Consider the following 14,978-nt stretch of genomic DNA (forward strand, 5'->3'; position numbering starts at 1 on the left):
AGGTCTAAAATGACAACACTTACAGTAAAAAATTAAGAATATTCATTGCATTTGTCATAAGATTATTATACACAGAACTATTAACATGGTATCACAAGTGAGTGCAAAGTTACAAAACTGCTTCAATACTTTTCATAATAGCGCTTCAATAAAGGATATGGGTGGACTAGAAGGCATTCTAGCTGAAAAAATTAGAGCATTTTAGAATTGCTCGTTTAGCTCTGAATTCTGTTTATATTTGCCTGCAACTGCAATTTTACAGCTCAGCAAAGCTGAGCAACTTCTTGTTTCCCACCAAATCCCTCCAATTAGTACAGGTTCAAGAACATAGTTTGGTAAGTTTTTTTTTAGGGAAATTCAGCATCCACTCAGTATGGAGCACTCTATGACTGCACCTTTTTAAAGGTGGCAAACATATATTGACCACTCCCCCCCCCCAACTTTTTCAGTAATAAATAAATTTCTGAATTTGCACTTTGCAACTGGCTTCAGTGTTAGCATGAAGTAGAGAAGAGAGAAAGCATGGAACTAACACAGCTCTCCAAGCAGAACAGCTGATCTGCAAACACGTATGTCCTGTTAGGACACACAATACACCTTCATGTCAAGCCACTAGTAGAACTGCCTCTGTTTGTCTAAATACAGCCTACACAACAGTTACTTCCTGCATCTAACAAACTAGTTCAGAAAATTCAAATACTCCAGGCACTTTCCAAAACATATTCCCTGCTCTGAAGAATAAGTTATATTTACCCAAGAAAGGTCAAAGACTTAAATGGAAGGACAACAGCAATACAGAGACACTGGTTGCTCTGGAAACAACTTTATGACTCTACATTTCCCTCCTTTACTCCTCTAGCTTTAGAAAAAAAAAAAAAAGGATTCTACAAAAAGGAAGAGGACAAAATGCATGTGTCCATTAGAAGCACCACAAAGGCCAAAATAGGCATTAAAGCGTAACAGAGTATTTTCTTCTACCGCTCCCCCCTCCACAAAATAAAAGCAGACTTAATCATGGTTCTTCTCACATGCATTTCAATTATACTGTCATACTGTTGATTTCTTGATTCAAATTCCGTATCATCTGTCATCACCACATTCCTTCCTCATCAAAGGACTTCTTATGGAGTGGATTTTTCAGTATTTGACAGCTTCTGGATAGAGTTCAAATTCATGGTTTCAGTCCGTTTTTGTAACTTCCTTTTTCTTCACTCTGCAGTCACTCAGCCTTCTCATTCCAGGAAGATTTCATATGCAGCACAGATTCCAAATGAAAACATTTTTAAAAACCCTGGCCAAGCCATATCTGCCCAAAAGAGGAAATGCCTTATACAGTAGTTTCTGGAAATTTAGGAAATGCTGCTTTGAAGTCAAGTCTTCACATGCAGTATATGCCAAACTATTAACCACATAAGAATTGTGGTCTTTGGCCAATAAATGTCAAACAAACACCGATGAAACCGTATCCGCTATACCTACAAATGAAACAAAAAGATTTTTGAATAAATACTGGAAACAGCTGCATCACATTAGACTTGACAGAGTAAGTTCCCACAATTCGTATCCTATTCCCCGCCTCTCCTCCATGTCATGACAACAGGTGGACTGCAAGGGAAAAAAAGAATTCAGAGGCCCTTTTATTTCTTTGTTGACTGACGCTGTTTGTAGTTGAGCCGTACTCACCTCTTTTCTCTGCTTTCATGTTCAAAATTTTAGGTCTTTTTTGAGGATTCAGCATTAGTCCAATATGGGGGCTCAATCTAAACCTTAAAATCATCTTTTTTAATCAGATGCACCACCACATTCAGTTGGCTAGTGATAAACTAACAGATAACATGAAACTATGAAGCTTTGTAAGATCACCAAGAGATTAGAGAACTCAGTTTCTTTTACTGAGTTTTGATATTTTACTGAGTACTGATATTTTTAAACCCTCCTATACACACAGAGCAACTATGCTTTTATTCATGCTCAGTTCAAGTCTTTTTGGATTGTCGTACTGCTCCAAGTACCAAAAGCAAAGTCTGACTACAGCTTGTGAAGGTATCAACAGGTGATGGCTTCACACCTCAACAGTAACATCAGAGCACTCCTAAATGAGGAAACATCAACTGTCAAGGAAGGGGAATAACTACTAATCTTTACTGGCTGCTCCTGCGTAGCACACATCAGAAAATGTGAATGATCCTGCTTTTTGAGTGAATGATTTTGAAAATAATGAAGCCATTCTTCCTGACCACCTCTGCAATTGACTTGCTTTAATTATTATTACTGCTAAATCTCTCTTTCCAAATAGTTTGTTTATATAACCAGAAATGAGAATAAAAGCTTCAGCAACATCAAACAGCCATACTAACCAAGTATTATCTATTCTTATTTGAAGATGATTTACATCATCTTACCCATTTTACAATAGCTGCCTAAGGTACTGCGAAACATACACAAAGCATGGATTTTTTCCCATGGAAGGTAAGGCCAACAAAGACCTACAGCGTTTGTCTAACAGAAAAGAATTCAAAGGATGCATAATACTTACTACCTAGCAGTCCAATCCCAGCAATTAGGCTCAGCAACCTTTGCCTGTGAACAGGGGCTTTACCTTCCTGACCTCTATATCCAGTAACTCAGCAGAAACTGGGTTGTTAAGTATTGTTATGCTTTATACAGCTCTACTTTCTGCATAGTGTTTTACAGTCATTCAACTATATGGCTTGGTTCAACTAGGAAACGATTTATTTATTTTTCCACCTGGACTCATCTAACCCTCTTTTAAAATACAGAAGTGATTTCTATTTTCTCTCTGAGGCCCCCCCTTATTTTGCTTTACTTACATGGAGTATCCCAGCATATGGCCTTTACCACTCACATTATTTTTTGTCAGACTTACCACAAACATTGCTGCCTATCTTAACACGAACATAGCCATCTATTCCCCATGTACGCCCCCAAGAGTTCTGTACAATCCAGTAAGGGATGCTACCTGGAAAAGACATTTTCATAAATAAGAGACAGCATGAGATTTGGGAAGCATAAAAAAATTCTAATTTCTAACCACCATTCTAATGCCTCACAACTTTTACTGGTCTGATGACACAGTACAAGGAAATCTACTACTGTTCACACAAAGGACGGAGCTAATATTCCAGTACTGAACAGACCTGATACATTGTCTGCTAGGGTAAGGATATAAATACACCTGTGTTCTTGTCTTTACAAGGGCCATGAAGTCCCATAGAACTAGAGGAGGATGGAGAGAAGAACAGATTCTCTCCTGGGACTGGACTGCACTTTCAAAACTGAGGTGGCAGAACATACAGTTTAAGCATTATGGATTTTAATCACCTATAGCACAGGAGGCAAGCTACAAGTAGGAGAACAAACAAAACCTACTGGGTGGAAGTTTAGTTGCTGGAAACTTACCTGTTCTGTCAAAACCAGTGATAAGAACAGCATGATTTGCTTTTCCACTGGAGCAGTGATACTGTATGATTCCACCAAGATAATCCTGCCAGCTAACTGCATCTACTGTTACTGCCAAAGGGCCCCTGTTCACAAGCATCCGTATCATTTCCTCTTCCTGGCCGCTGGCAAGGGAGAAAGTGACAATGCAAAGTTACTTCAGTCAGCAATTTGAGAGGTGGTAATCTGCTCATTATATATGATTTAACAATCAAATAATTAAATTCTTTTCTATGAGTTCTATGTACCATGTATTCAATAACTATCCATTTTATACACTACAACTCATTAAAACAGAGCACACAGGCTAAGCAAAAGGCTTTGCTCTCCAAAGATATGATGTTATTAAAATGAAGCAGGCTTCTGGGTCCAGTAACAGGGCAACAGTCAACAACATCTACATTTTATACATCACTTTACTCAATTTAAGAAAATAGCTTTTGACAAATGATTTGTCTACATCATTTCCCATTAGTTTTTCAAATACAGAGAAGTAACTTTAATCTAATACATAATAATACACTAAAATATGTATCCCAACATATTAAAAAACACAGGACATATAATAGACAATTACCACTATTAAACATTTACCATTAGCATCCTCATGCAGCTTTATGTAACATAAAGGAACAGGAAATCTCTGTCATTGCACGGTATTTGTAACAACTAAATTTGGCATATACAGAATGGCAAAGCTATAATTGATTTTAGTTATTTGTTTCCGGCAGTAATTCACATTCTAGTTAAAATTGTATTTCTTGTCTTGCAGCTCAGTATGCAGCTGTATTGTACCGATAAAAATTAGAAACAAACTTATTCAACACAAAACCCTAAGAAGCTGGAAGCTGTCTTTACAAAATTCAGTTGATAGCACTGTTTCCCAAGTCATGGGCTATGTAAACAGTTAAGTGCTGATGTAACTGAACACTTGCTAAATTTTATTGACATTTGAGAAGAGTAGGGATTTCCTTCGGAAGCTTTTACACTGACAAAGCATGACAGGGACTGACTGGTCGTTTTTTTTCCCCTCCCCCCCCCAATATAAGCACTAAGGGCATGAAGTGAAACCAGGAGATAGGTTCAAAATTAACAGAAGATGATGACTCTTCCTCCCATGCATGACTGGGTTGCAAAATTCTTTGCTACAGGATGATGTAGACACTACAAGTTTATACAGCACCAAAAGGTGCCTGGAAAAGTCCAGAAAAGAGAAATCCATTGAGGGATATGGAATACACAGAGGGCACTTCTGCCTCAGAAAGTGTTTCAGCCATAGATGTTTGGAGGCTGGACAAATACTCGGGGGAAACTTTGTAGATGCTTGGCCTGTTCTTTACTCTGGTTCTTCAGCATCCACTTTTGGCTACTGCTGGAGATAAGAATACTAGACCGAATGTGTCGTTCTTTGATCTAACACAATACAAGCTGCTCCTCCAGGACTCCCACTACCCACCCTCGCCATTCTCTGTGGATATATTTACCAGAAGAATTGCAAAATGGTAAGTTTTCAAATTGTGCCATCAAAATTATTTTTAAAAATTATAGGAAATTAAGTAGGTATTCTAGCTTACAAAAATGCCAAACACTGGTAAGGGAGGGAAAAATCAGGCTGCTTATGTAGGTATTTATGCATCCAAGTTCCAATAGTTTTTCCATGTTTTTGCAACCATCAGCTGAAATTTAAGAACATTTTAAGTAGGAAGAATAAAAACATCTTAAAACTAACAATGGCTATGATTCTAGCATTACAAATCCTCAAAGAAGAATGATGACTTTCTTTTCTTTTTTAAAAGATAACTACCTCAATTTTAATCTCATCTAAAAACACCAATTTTACAAAAACTAGCATAGCTCTGCATTACATCAAAAGAAATTAAGTATACTAGAAAAGAAGCCAATAGCACAGAAGATATTCAAACTAAGATACAGACTGAGTGTACTTTCAGTTGACTTCAGATTTTCCTATAAATCAATCTGCTACAACAGTTAAAAGCTACAGTAGGATTTTCGCACTTTTACAGGTGAACAGTGTCAAACATACAAAAAGAAGAATGTTAGGTTAACCCATCTTCTGTGATTTTTGGATAGGAACATTTTTCACAAACATGCAGTTAACTTAAGAAGCACTGCAGTTGTGAATGTGTCCCACTTGACTTAAGTCTGAAGAGTAATCAGAGCTTCAAAGTTTGCCCAGTCTCACCTGTGAAGTTTGTGCCTAAGGAAGAGCCAACTCCCATCCTCTGAAGTACTGAACATATTCACTCGACTACAGTCTAGGGTCACCAAGAACGTTGTAGGAACTACTTAGTAGTTTCAGAACATGGTTCTGCATAGCATTCCTCTTTGGTTGAATTTAGCATTAGTATAGATATACCTTTTCAGTGTATTGCATTTGTTGATATAACAGCAATTAAAAGACTATTCTAAGGTGAGATTTTGATCTTTCAGACCAGAAGAAAGAAGCAACTAGAAACACAGGAATTTTTTTTTTAAACAAGGACTATTTCTCAGCAGTTAAGTTTTAGTTAAGTCTAGAGCAATTCACATTGCATTACAAAAGTCAAAGTAAATGCGAACAGCCCGATGCTTCAGTGCTTACTTGCACTGAACTTTCGGTGGACTTAAGAGACAGGAGAACAGTAATATGCAGGGCCCAAAAACCTGTCTCAGTTGTCATTATCGCAAAGGCTTTCTTAAGGCGAAGGGTGTGCTGATTGTCTATAGAACAGTATAAATTTTATCTTTGAAAAATCAACAAAATGCCAGTACGTATTACTGTTACTTGCAACTTTGCTGAGCTACTGCAGAAAAAGAGAAGAAAGGATCTAAACGCTCTGCCCTGGAGATAAGGAGCTCCTTCGTGTTTTCCACAAGTCAGAGCATGCTGCTTCTGACTTAAGTATGTCCTAGTTTTTTTTTTTTTTTTTTATGGGAAGTATATACTGTTATTAAAAGTAGTCCAAGCATGTCTACATAGAAGTCAGACTGGCACAGATAAGAAAACCTGTGAAGACCTGATGGCATGCTTGACTGGACTCCTTGCAGCAAGCCATAACATTCAAAATTTTATATATTAATTTTTATCCAGTACATAGCTACAGAACTGATACCATCAATAACTTCATAACCTTTGACTGGTCAATGCACTAGTGGCTCTGGCTTACCCCGCAGCTAGTGAACACAGAAGCACAGCAAATAAAAAGAATCAATAATAGTTACCTGAAGTCATATGCAGCAAATCCTGCTATTGAAACTCCAAAATCTGAGCGATGAAAATAATGGCACAATCCTGTCTGAGCTTTAAAACTGTATTCTGAATCTCTCACAAGCTTTACTTTTGTCTGCAGGGAGATAAATGAATGAAAATTTAATGTGTTTAGCTTTCGCACTATGCAGATCAAAACAGGCTTTGAAATCAACCATAAAACTCATGCAAAATTGAATGTGTTCCTAGTGACATTAATGATAAGAATGACACGTCTGGAGATAGTAAGTATTTACTATCTCCAGTTTTCCCAATTTGCTGAGAAAGTTTCAGAAGGGATCCAAAATTGTTTAAATTTAAAAAAAAAGAAAATTACAGGCTGTATCACTGGTTTGAACTACTCTCAAGAGCAACTTCCTAGCATTATAAAATTTAAAGTGATGGGGAGAATGAATGGTCATTCATAAAATGAATGCATAGTTTCTAAACGATGCTCCCCCACAAAGTTAACCTCTCCGCAGGACAGTTCAAGAAACACAAAAATCCCAGGAACATTTACATAGAAACTTAAATCCAGTTCTGCTATGGACATCAAATCCTCATAACGGTATTATGGTTGCCAAGGTTTAAAGTCCAGCTACTAAGTTATTTTATCAACCTTCTGTACAACTTTTCTTGTCTTGTGCAGTACAGTATCTTTGTGATAGTGTCCTCTCTGGCCAAACTCATTTCTGGTCCCGCTTCTGCCAAGCGAGAGGGAATTCTGCTTTGGAAGAATGCAAATAAATATCCTCTTTTTTTAAATGAAAAATTAAACACGTTATCTAGACTTGTTATTAACTGGGGTTATATGAATCTTCAGGAGTAGGATTAGAGTTCCTTAAAAAGGACAATAAACTATTTAAAGCTCCAAAAATGCAGGGGATTCTTTTTATTCTTACGAATCATATTGTCTTCCTAAAGAAGAATAGTTTTTGTTTCAAAAGATATTAAACTGTTCCTGGTTAGATGCATTATTAATGCATATTTTGCATTTTTAGAATGGACATTGTTAGCTAAAACTACGGTAGAATTTATTTTTGAAACGATGCCTACATTTTGATTGTTTCAGGGTGCAAGTGGAACAAAGACAAATGAAATCAATTTCATTCTGAGGTTCCCCAAGCTCTTGCTTAACAAATTCACTCTAGATTCCACTCTAAAAAATATATATTTTAAATCAGATATACTGTAAAGTGTACACTCCCTCCCTATTACTTCCCCCCCATTAAAAAAAAAAAAAAAAAGAATCAGTTTGGAAGCTAAGGAAAGGCTCAACATTTATGAAAAGTTTCAAACCTGGTTCAGCCAGCTCAAAGCACTAATAGTGGATCCACCGCTGCAGCCGTAATTATTGTATGAACAGTCAATAACCTGCTGTACACTGAGTTCTTCCAGATTATTTCCTTTAATTGCATAGGCAGACTCTATACCACCCACAACACTGAAAGCCCAGCAGCCTCCACACTGGGGCAGACAGAAGGAGGAAAGGGGAGAAATGATAAGTCAGCTTGGGTTTTGAAACATGGTATTAAAAAAAAAAAAAAAGAGTCCTCTAATGCTCTTTATTTACTACCTCATACCTGAACTATGTTTTTAGGGCAATAATAAGGCAATGGAATCAGTCTTTTAAAATATTGGACTTTTTTTTTTTCCTGTGCTACTTTGTGAAAATTAGAAATGCTTTATGGACGTCTTATTTTAAGGTTTCTTTTCTGACTCATTTTTACTGTAATTAAAACAGCCCTTTAAGTCTGGATTGAGGAAGCTTTTTATTGTGAGACATGCATTTTCTTAAGGCAAGACTGAGGCTGAGGATGAAGTTACTATTTAACCACAATCATCAACATTTTGGAAGGGATGCACTTAAGGAAACACCTCTACAATTTTCAACAGTTTGAAAAATTTAGTAGAAATATATTATGATTTGAGACACCGTAAGATGAAGTTAAACATAACAGAAAAATTCTGAGATGACAGAATCTATGTTGCACTTCTCAGATCTCTAAATTGTGGGGTTTAACACAGAAAGTGGAATGTAATCCTATGAGAGGTCCAGGTTACATTATGCAGCACAAAAGAAAGACATCAGGAATTTACAGGTCATCTGTGTCTTACCCTACTAAAAAGTAATCAGGTGACTGTAGCTACCCTGAAATAAATTTGAATCAGTTGGGCTGTGGTTATCTTACTCTCATCAGTGTACCCCTGAGGTATCAGTTGTGAAAGACAGGGATCTTGACCTGCTAAGGGCAGCCCATCGTGCGAGAAAACCACTCCTGGGGATCTATACCAATCTAGGTCACCCAGGGAATTGAGGTCAGGTACTGAACTTATCTTGGTCTCTCCAGAAAAACGCACATCAATCACGATACAAATATTAGCAGATTTAGCTAACTAGATCCAGAATTCTATTACACATACACAGTTTATAATTGCACAACTTTTACATCTTCTGTTTCTAAGCATAATCTCACTCTGCATAAAATGCAGGGTCACTTTGTACATGCTCAACCAGCTATACTTGTGCCAGTGCTCCAAGGAGTCCTGAGGTTGTGCTGACCCCTTCCAAAACCTTCACTCTGCTTTGCAACCTACCTGCTGGAACAGTGTCTGAGCAGCACCTGGAAACCAGGAAGGGAAAACGTCAGGACTTACTGTTCGCTGATTTCTCACTTCTGCAATGACTTTCTTGTCCCTCCAGTCAAACTTCTTTGGCAAAGGCTTTTCCTTCCCCTTTGGCACTTTTATGTATCTGGGAAGTTTGTGAGGTATGCTTCTTAAGTAAATAGCTAAACACAGAATACAGACATCTATAAATCTACCAACTTAAAAAATTAACAATGCTTATTAGAAGCCAGAAAGCTAACTTTGATCCATAGGTACAATCAGCTTGAGATTACATCTCATTCTCAAACGTATAGAGAAATTCATGTATTTTAAAATAATAATTATACTCTACAATGACTTTAAGTATTCCTACAGTGATAGAAAGGAGAGAAATATTCCATGCATGGAATGTGAGTACAAGCTGTCTAGACTTATTAGAATTGATCCAAAACCTGTAACTATTACACAAAGCAAGTTTTGTTCAGAAATTTTCAGAATATTTTAATTACTAGGAAAGTATCCCTTTTTTTTAGTCAAGTAAAAAGGGAAAAACAAAGACAATTATATAAAGAGTCTGAAATATACAGTTTTAGTTTTTCACTAAAGAACAGTTTAATTATTAAAAGAAAATTAAAAGATTAATTTTAATTAATTTTTCTTTAAATTAAAAGAAAAAAATGGAATCTCCATGATGAATAGGGCACGTAACAATAGACTTGAATTGCAAAAAAGGAAGATAAGGTTAGGTATCAGGCAAGTTTTCTTAGTAAAAACAGTGAAACTGGACAGATTGCTCCTGAAGGTCGTAGCCATCATTGTACAGCTTCAGATCTCCAATCATCTGTTGGGCTGTAGCTGATTTTCTCTTGGGAAAGGCAAAATGAATAGAATCTGTTGAGTACTTTCCAGCTCCAAAACTGTCGCAACGGAAGGAGGCTTTAAGGCTCATTGAGAAGAACGACAGAATGGATAGCTGGTTGCTAAATCAAATTCAGGCTCTGGAAAATTCAGCCTTGCCAGACCTGAGGAATACGAAGAGGACTGTTGTACCCTTCAGAAGTACTTGCAATTTCGTACCAGACACTGTAAACTAGCTGATGATTAGCACTGGAATAATCTGTAAACGTGACAGATACAAGTAACAAGGATAGAGTAACAAAAATAGTAGAAAACATATTAGCAGCAGCTAAATAATGTACCTTTGAACTCTTCAGGAAACAGGTGAGAAAACTGATTTATTCCATAGAAAGCAGACGCGTTATCATTTGGTGACGAATTCATTAGTCTAATTCTTTTAACGCTTTCCTGAAGAAAAAGAAAACATTACAGACGGTATTAAGTTAGCAGCAGTGACAAAACAGAACAGGAAAAGAAGAGGTTACCAACAGTAAACAGGAATTTAGACAACGAGTTAGCTCTTCCTAGATTTGCTGCCAAATCATCCTGGATTACCACCAAACAAATGAGAAAGCCATTAGACTACTTTCAACTCCAGGAAAGATACTGAAAAAGAAGTTATTTGTAAGGCTAGAGAAGGCAAGAAATCGATATGCAGCAGATAAAATAAGTGAGTCAAGAACAAATTGTGTCAAACTCATGTGATGCCCTTCTTTGGCAGCATAACAAGCCTTGCGGTTCACAGATACGGAAAAATATCTTATCTTTAGATAAGAGCTAACGCCGTTTCACTTTATGTTCTTACAAAGCAAGAAAACCGTGTAAGGGCCTAAAGCCTTGCAAAAACCTAGAGCCTAAATTACTAGGAAACCCAGATCTCTGAAAAGCACATTGCTGAACCGTGCGAAACCCAGACCGTACCGTTGGCGGCCGCTGGCGGCCGTTGCGGGGCTCGGCGCGCGCACGCGGGGGGGACGACGGCCGGGGACCGAGGGAGGGAGGGAGCCGCCATCCTCCCCCCCGCCCCGGGCCGGCGCCATCGCAACGTCTCCGCGGTCCAAGGCTGACACCTCGTGTCAGAAACGGAGAAGGAAAACCAAGTAAAGCACCCTCACCACCCCCCCCTCCCCGGCCCAAGTTTAGGGAAACCTCGAAGCCCGACGCGGAGTTTTTACATCTTTCTTTGAAAGCTCAGGTAACAGCCTCGTCGCGCTCGGCTGTTTCCAGAAGAGCTGCCACGGGCAGCAAGGCAAGGCTGAACTCCACACGGCAGCGAAGGCGGCGGGCTCGGCACCCCGCGCGGCACACCTCCCCTTGCCCCGCGCGTGCCTGAGGGGCAGCCCACGGCGGGCGGCACCCCCGGCTCCGCTCGGCCCGGCCCCGCCGCCGCCCGCCTCGCTGCGCAGCGCGGACCGCCAGCGAGGTGCGGGCGGGCGGCCGAACCTACCCGCAGCGCCGCCGCCGCCGCCTCTCTCTCCCGGCCGCCGCCGCCCTCATCCCCGGGCTGGGTGCCCGCACCCGCCCGCGGCAGGTAGCAGAAGAGGACGAGGGCAAGCGCCAGCGCCCCCATTGACCGCCCAGGCCAGGCGGAGGCGCCCGCTCCCTGCCGGCTGCCGGCTGCCGGCTCCCGCCCGCGGCCTGGCCCCGCCCCGCCGCCATGTCATGGCGGAGGCGGGGTCTGCTGGCGCCGCAGCCCTGCCTTTTCTTTCTCTTTGTTTTGGTTCCCCCTCTGCCCTGTTTCCCCTGCTGTTTGGAAATCTTTTTTCCTTCCAGTCTGTCCTCGGAGGCAGCTTCCCGCTTCCCTCCGCAGCGGGTTACGAGGCACCTGGACAGGGCACTGCGTGACATGACGTGACATGGCGGCTGCCCCATGGCAGGGCCCCCTGCACCACCTCTGTGGGGCCAGGAGTGCTCAGCATGGCGGCCCTTGGGGCCGTTGCTGCTGGGTGCCCTTTCATGTTTTTTAGGTGTGTTTCAGACTGCCCAGTGGCGTGGTGAAAGCTACATCCACCCCCACGGGGCTAGGTTGTGGGGCATGGAGGAAGCCCCTGTTTTACGCGCAGGTGTTTTGGTGTGGGACATGTGTTGTGCCTGAGAGAGCCATGCAGGGGGCTCACGCCGTGTCTGCAGTAGCTGTTGCAGACTTCAAAGCAAAAAGCAAGTTGACAGGGTTGTTCATTGCTCACTTAAATATGATGTTAAAAATTAGTGCCAGACCTTCTCTGAGAGGAAAATTAGTTGGCACATGGGAAGTGGACTGTTAGGAGGGAAGAGGAGACAGCATCTTCAAGCTGACGGTTAGATTATTTTATAAATGTGCAGTAACCAATGCAGAGCTTGAGCAGCCTCTCTCTTAGATGCTATATTTGGTAGTTTTTTAAAATGAGCAACAATAAACAGCAATGGGCCTGAGCCTCAGTGGCCAAATTTCGAATGCAGAATCCATCAAACTGTGACTTGAGGCGTCTGTCTGCTAACGGAGTCTGTGCAGAGTGGCCCTCGTGTCTGGCTGTTCCCCTTGATTTGATGTGGTGTCAAGGTGAGACCCTAGGAAGGAACCCAGGGAAGGGGCCGACAGGCAGTGTTAAGAAAAAGCTTGATAGGGGCACTGTGACTTTGAATGCACTAATAGTGAGAGTAAAAGCAGGTTTAGTGATCGCATAATTTTATTTTCCACAGTATAGTATAATGGCACAAGAAAGAAGTTACTTTGCCAGGTATTGCAAGCAGCAGAAAGATAGTGAAATATATACAATTAAACAGTATTTCTTGAAGTTACTTGTAATGAAAAGTACATTTTGAATAAAGTGTTTCAGATTTTTATGCCAGGCTAACATCATTGACTTCCATGAAATTGGTCTGCTAGCTTTGCACCTTGAAATCTGTTGCTTAGAAGTTTTATCTCAAATGCAATTTTTTTTATTGTTAATGTACAATCATTACATTCTAAAATAGGCAACTTAGCTTTACTAGAAGAGAGAGATTAAGTCATTTTTCCGTAATTATTTCCATGGACTGTGTATTGTTTGTAACAGGAGAAGCAGTTGCCTTGCTAAGAAAAGCCATTTTACGATGTAGAGGTCTCAGGAGTTACTTTTCCTGTGAAACACATGAGGGCAGCAAAGGACCTTTGAAAAGACAGTTGCAAACCCTGTGGGTGTAAAAAACCTCTGTTTCAGGAAAATAGATGTATCCCAGATTGATTCACATTAAGGATTCTACATAGCATATCAAGAGGAAAAAATGAGTTTCTCTTGGATTTGCCCTCTCTATGTGCTAAATAGGTGTGTCAATTTATCTGGTTCATGAGGAAAGAGACTTGGTAGTGTCAGCGTCTCTGATGACTGCTTCTCAGTTTTATCAGGGAGAATAGAAGTGTAACAAACAACAAAAGGTAGGGGACTGACACCCAAAATGTTTTAGAATACTTTGTTTTTCTGCTGAAATACCATACTATTAAAGCACTTTGTACTTGCGCTTAGACGAACAGAAACCCACAAAGGTGCATACAAAGAGCTCTATCTATGAACCCATAATCTGTGCTCTGTTTTGAATTATGCCAGAGTAAATCTAGCTCTGCTTCATTAAGATAAAAGAAAATACACTTGTAAAAATATCAGAATTAAGCACATAAAAAGAATGTGGTATTGATTCAGAAAAGCCATGTATTAGTTACACATATCACTCCAAACAGGCATGATTAAAATCCTTTTATTGCACCATGCAGGTGTATATTTTATGTTGCAAGATTTTTTTCTGATAATCTGGTTTAGAATGCTATAATTGTAAATGCTTATTTTTAGATATATTTTAAGAGCATTTTTCATGTCTCTTTACTATTCTGGCTATTGATTAACATTATCTCATGAGCCCAAACAGGGCATGCTAAAGGAAGAAGCAATAATGAATATGTTTTTAGGAAAGACTACATTGATTTTAAGGTGTTTTCTTTAAATAAAGATATTCCTGTATTGAGGCCTCATATCTTACTATGAGATTTGGTATTAATCTGATGTAAAATACCTATTTCTAAAATCACTCATAATGTGTAATAGTGTAATTAATGGGGGAATTTTCATAGTAATATGAAGTCAGAGTTAAATAACATGTTAATATTTAGTGGACTAGCTAGTTTTTTTTCCCTCATGTTAGACTGTTGAATTTTGTTATACTCTTGTTAGAGGCCAAAGTGCACTGAGGCTAGGTTGTCAATGTTTGTAATTATCATAGCAAACAAGGAAAAAAAATACAGTAAATTACTTCTGAGCTGAAGAGAGGGCTTGCATGGATGGTTAGTGCCACTGCTAAGGGCAGTAACGAGATGCGTTACTTAACGGACCTATGGAGGGAATGGTGCCTTCCACTCATAAGCATCTCCGTAGCAGTAGTTTGGACTTTTGCCTGTATGTAAGATGTTTAAAGAATGAAAAAGATATCTCTTTGTGTTGCGCGCTCCTCAGCCTTTTACGAGAGAAGAATAATCTGAGTCCAGCAGCAGATGGAGTTGAGCACCTTTTCTTAAGAAGACTTATGGAAAATGAAAGTTTAGGATAAGTCTAAGGATTTGTCTATATTAAGGACTTGCTGTTTACTAATATAGTTGCACTAGTAACAATTAAGTGTAAGCAAAGCAAGTGAGCGTTGTGCTCTTGGAATGAAATCTGGTCCCCATGTAAGCCAATTTAAGGCTAAATACACAGCACTGCAGCAGCTAACATTCAGAAGTCTGCTCTTCTGAGTCCCAAGTTAGACATCAAAGCTCATA

At 39.6% G+C, this 14,978-nt stretch overlaps 1 protein-coding gene across 4 annotated transcripts; it reads right to left on the reverse strand.

The window, feature by feature from the left end:
• Positions 1-32: 32 nt before the first annotated feature.
• Positions 33-11,852, reverse strand: CTSO (cathepsin O). Of its 4 annotated transcripts, none has more exons than XM_068942376.1 (8): positions 11,661-11,852; positions 10,516-10,621; positions 9,365-9,498; positions 8,006-8,173; positions 6,682-6,803; positions 3,421-3,584; positions 2,888-2,980; positions 33-1,475 (listed from the first exon to the last, which is right to left on the reverse strand). In XM_068942376.1, exons 1-8 carry the CDS (start codon positions 11,781-11,783, stop codon positions 1,441-1,443), a joined length of 945 nt encoding a protein of 314 aa, XP_068798477.1. In that variant the 5' UTR covers positions 11,784-11,852; the 3' UTR covers positions 33-1,440. The 4 variants fall into 4 exon arrangements, with proteins under 4 accessions (XP_068798477.1, XP_068798478.1, XP_068798479.1 ...); XM_068942377.1 differs by lacking the exon at positions 9,365-9,498 and adding an exon at positions 9,305-9,330 and having other exon boundaries at positions 11,661-11,843; XM_068942378.1 differs by lacking the exon at positions 11,661-11,852 and adding an exon at positions 10,699-10,828.
• Between the last annotated feature and the right edge of the window lie 3,126 nt (positions 11,853-14,978).

The sequence above is a fragment of the Struthio camelus genome, chromosome 4, assembly GCF_040807025.1.
Source record: "Struthio camelus isolate bStrCam1 chromosome 4, bStrCam1.hap1, whole genome shotgun sequence".
Taxonomy (NCBI): domain Eukaryota; kingdom Metazoa; phylum Chordata; class Aves; order Struthioniformes; family Struthionidae; genus Struthio; species Struthio camelus.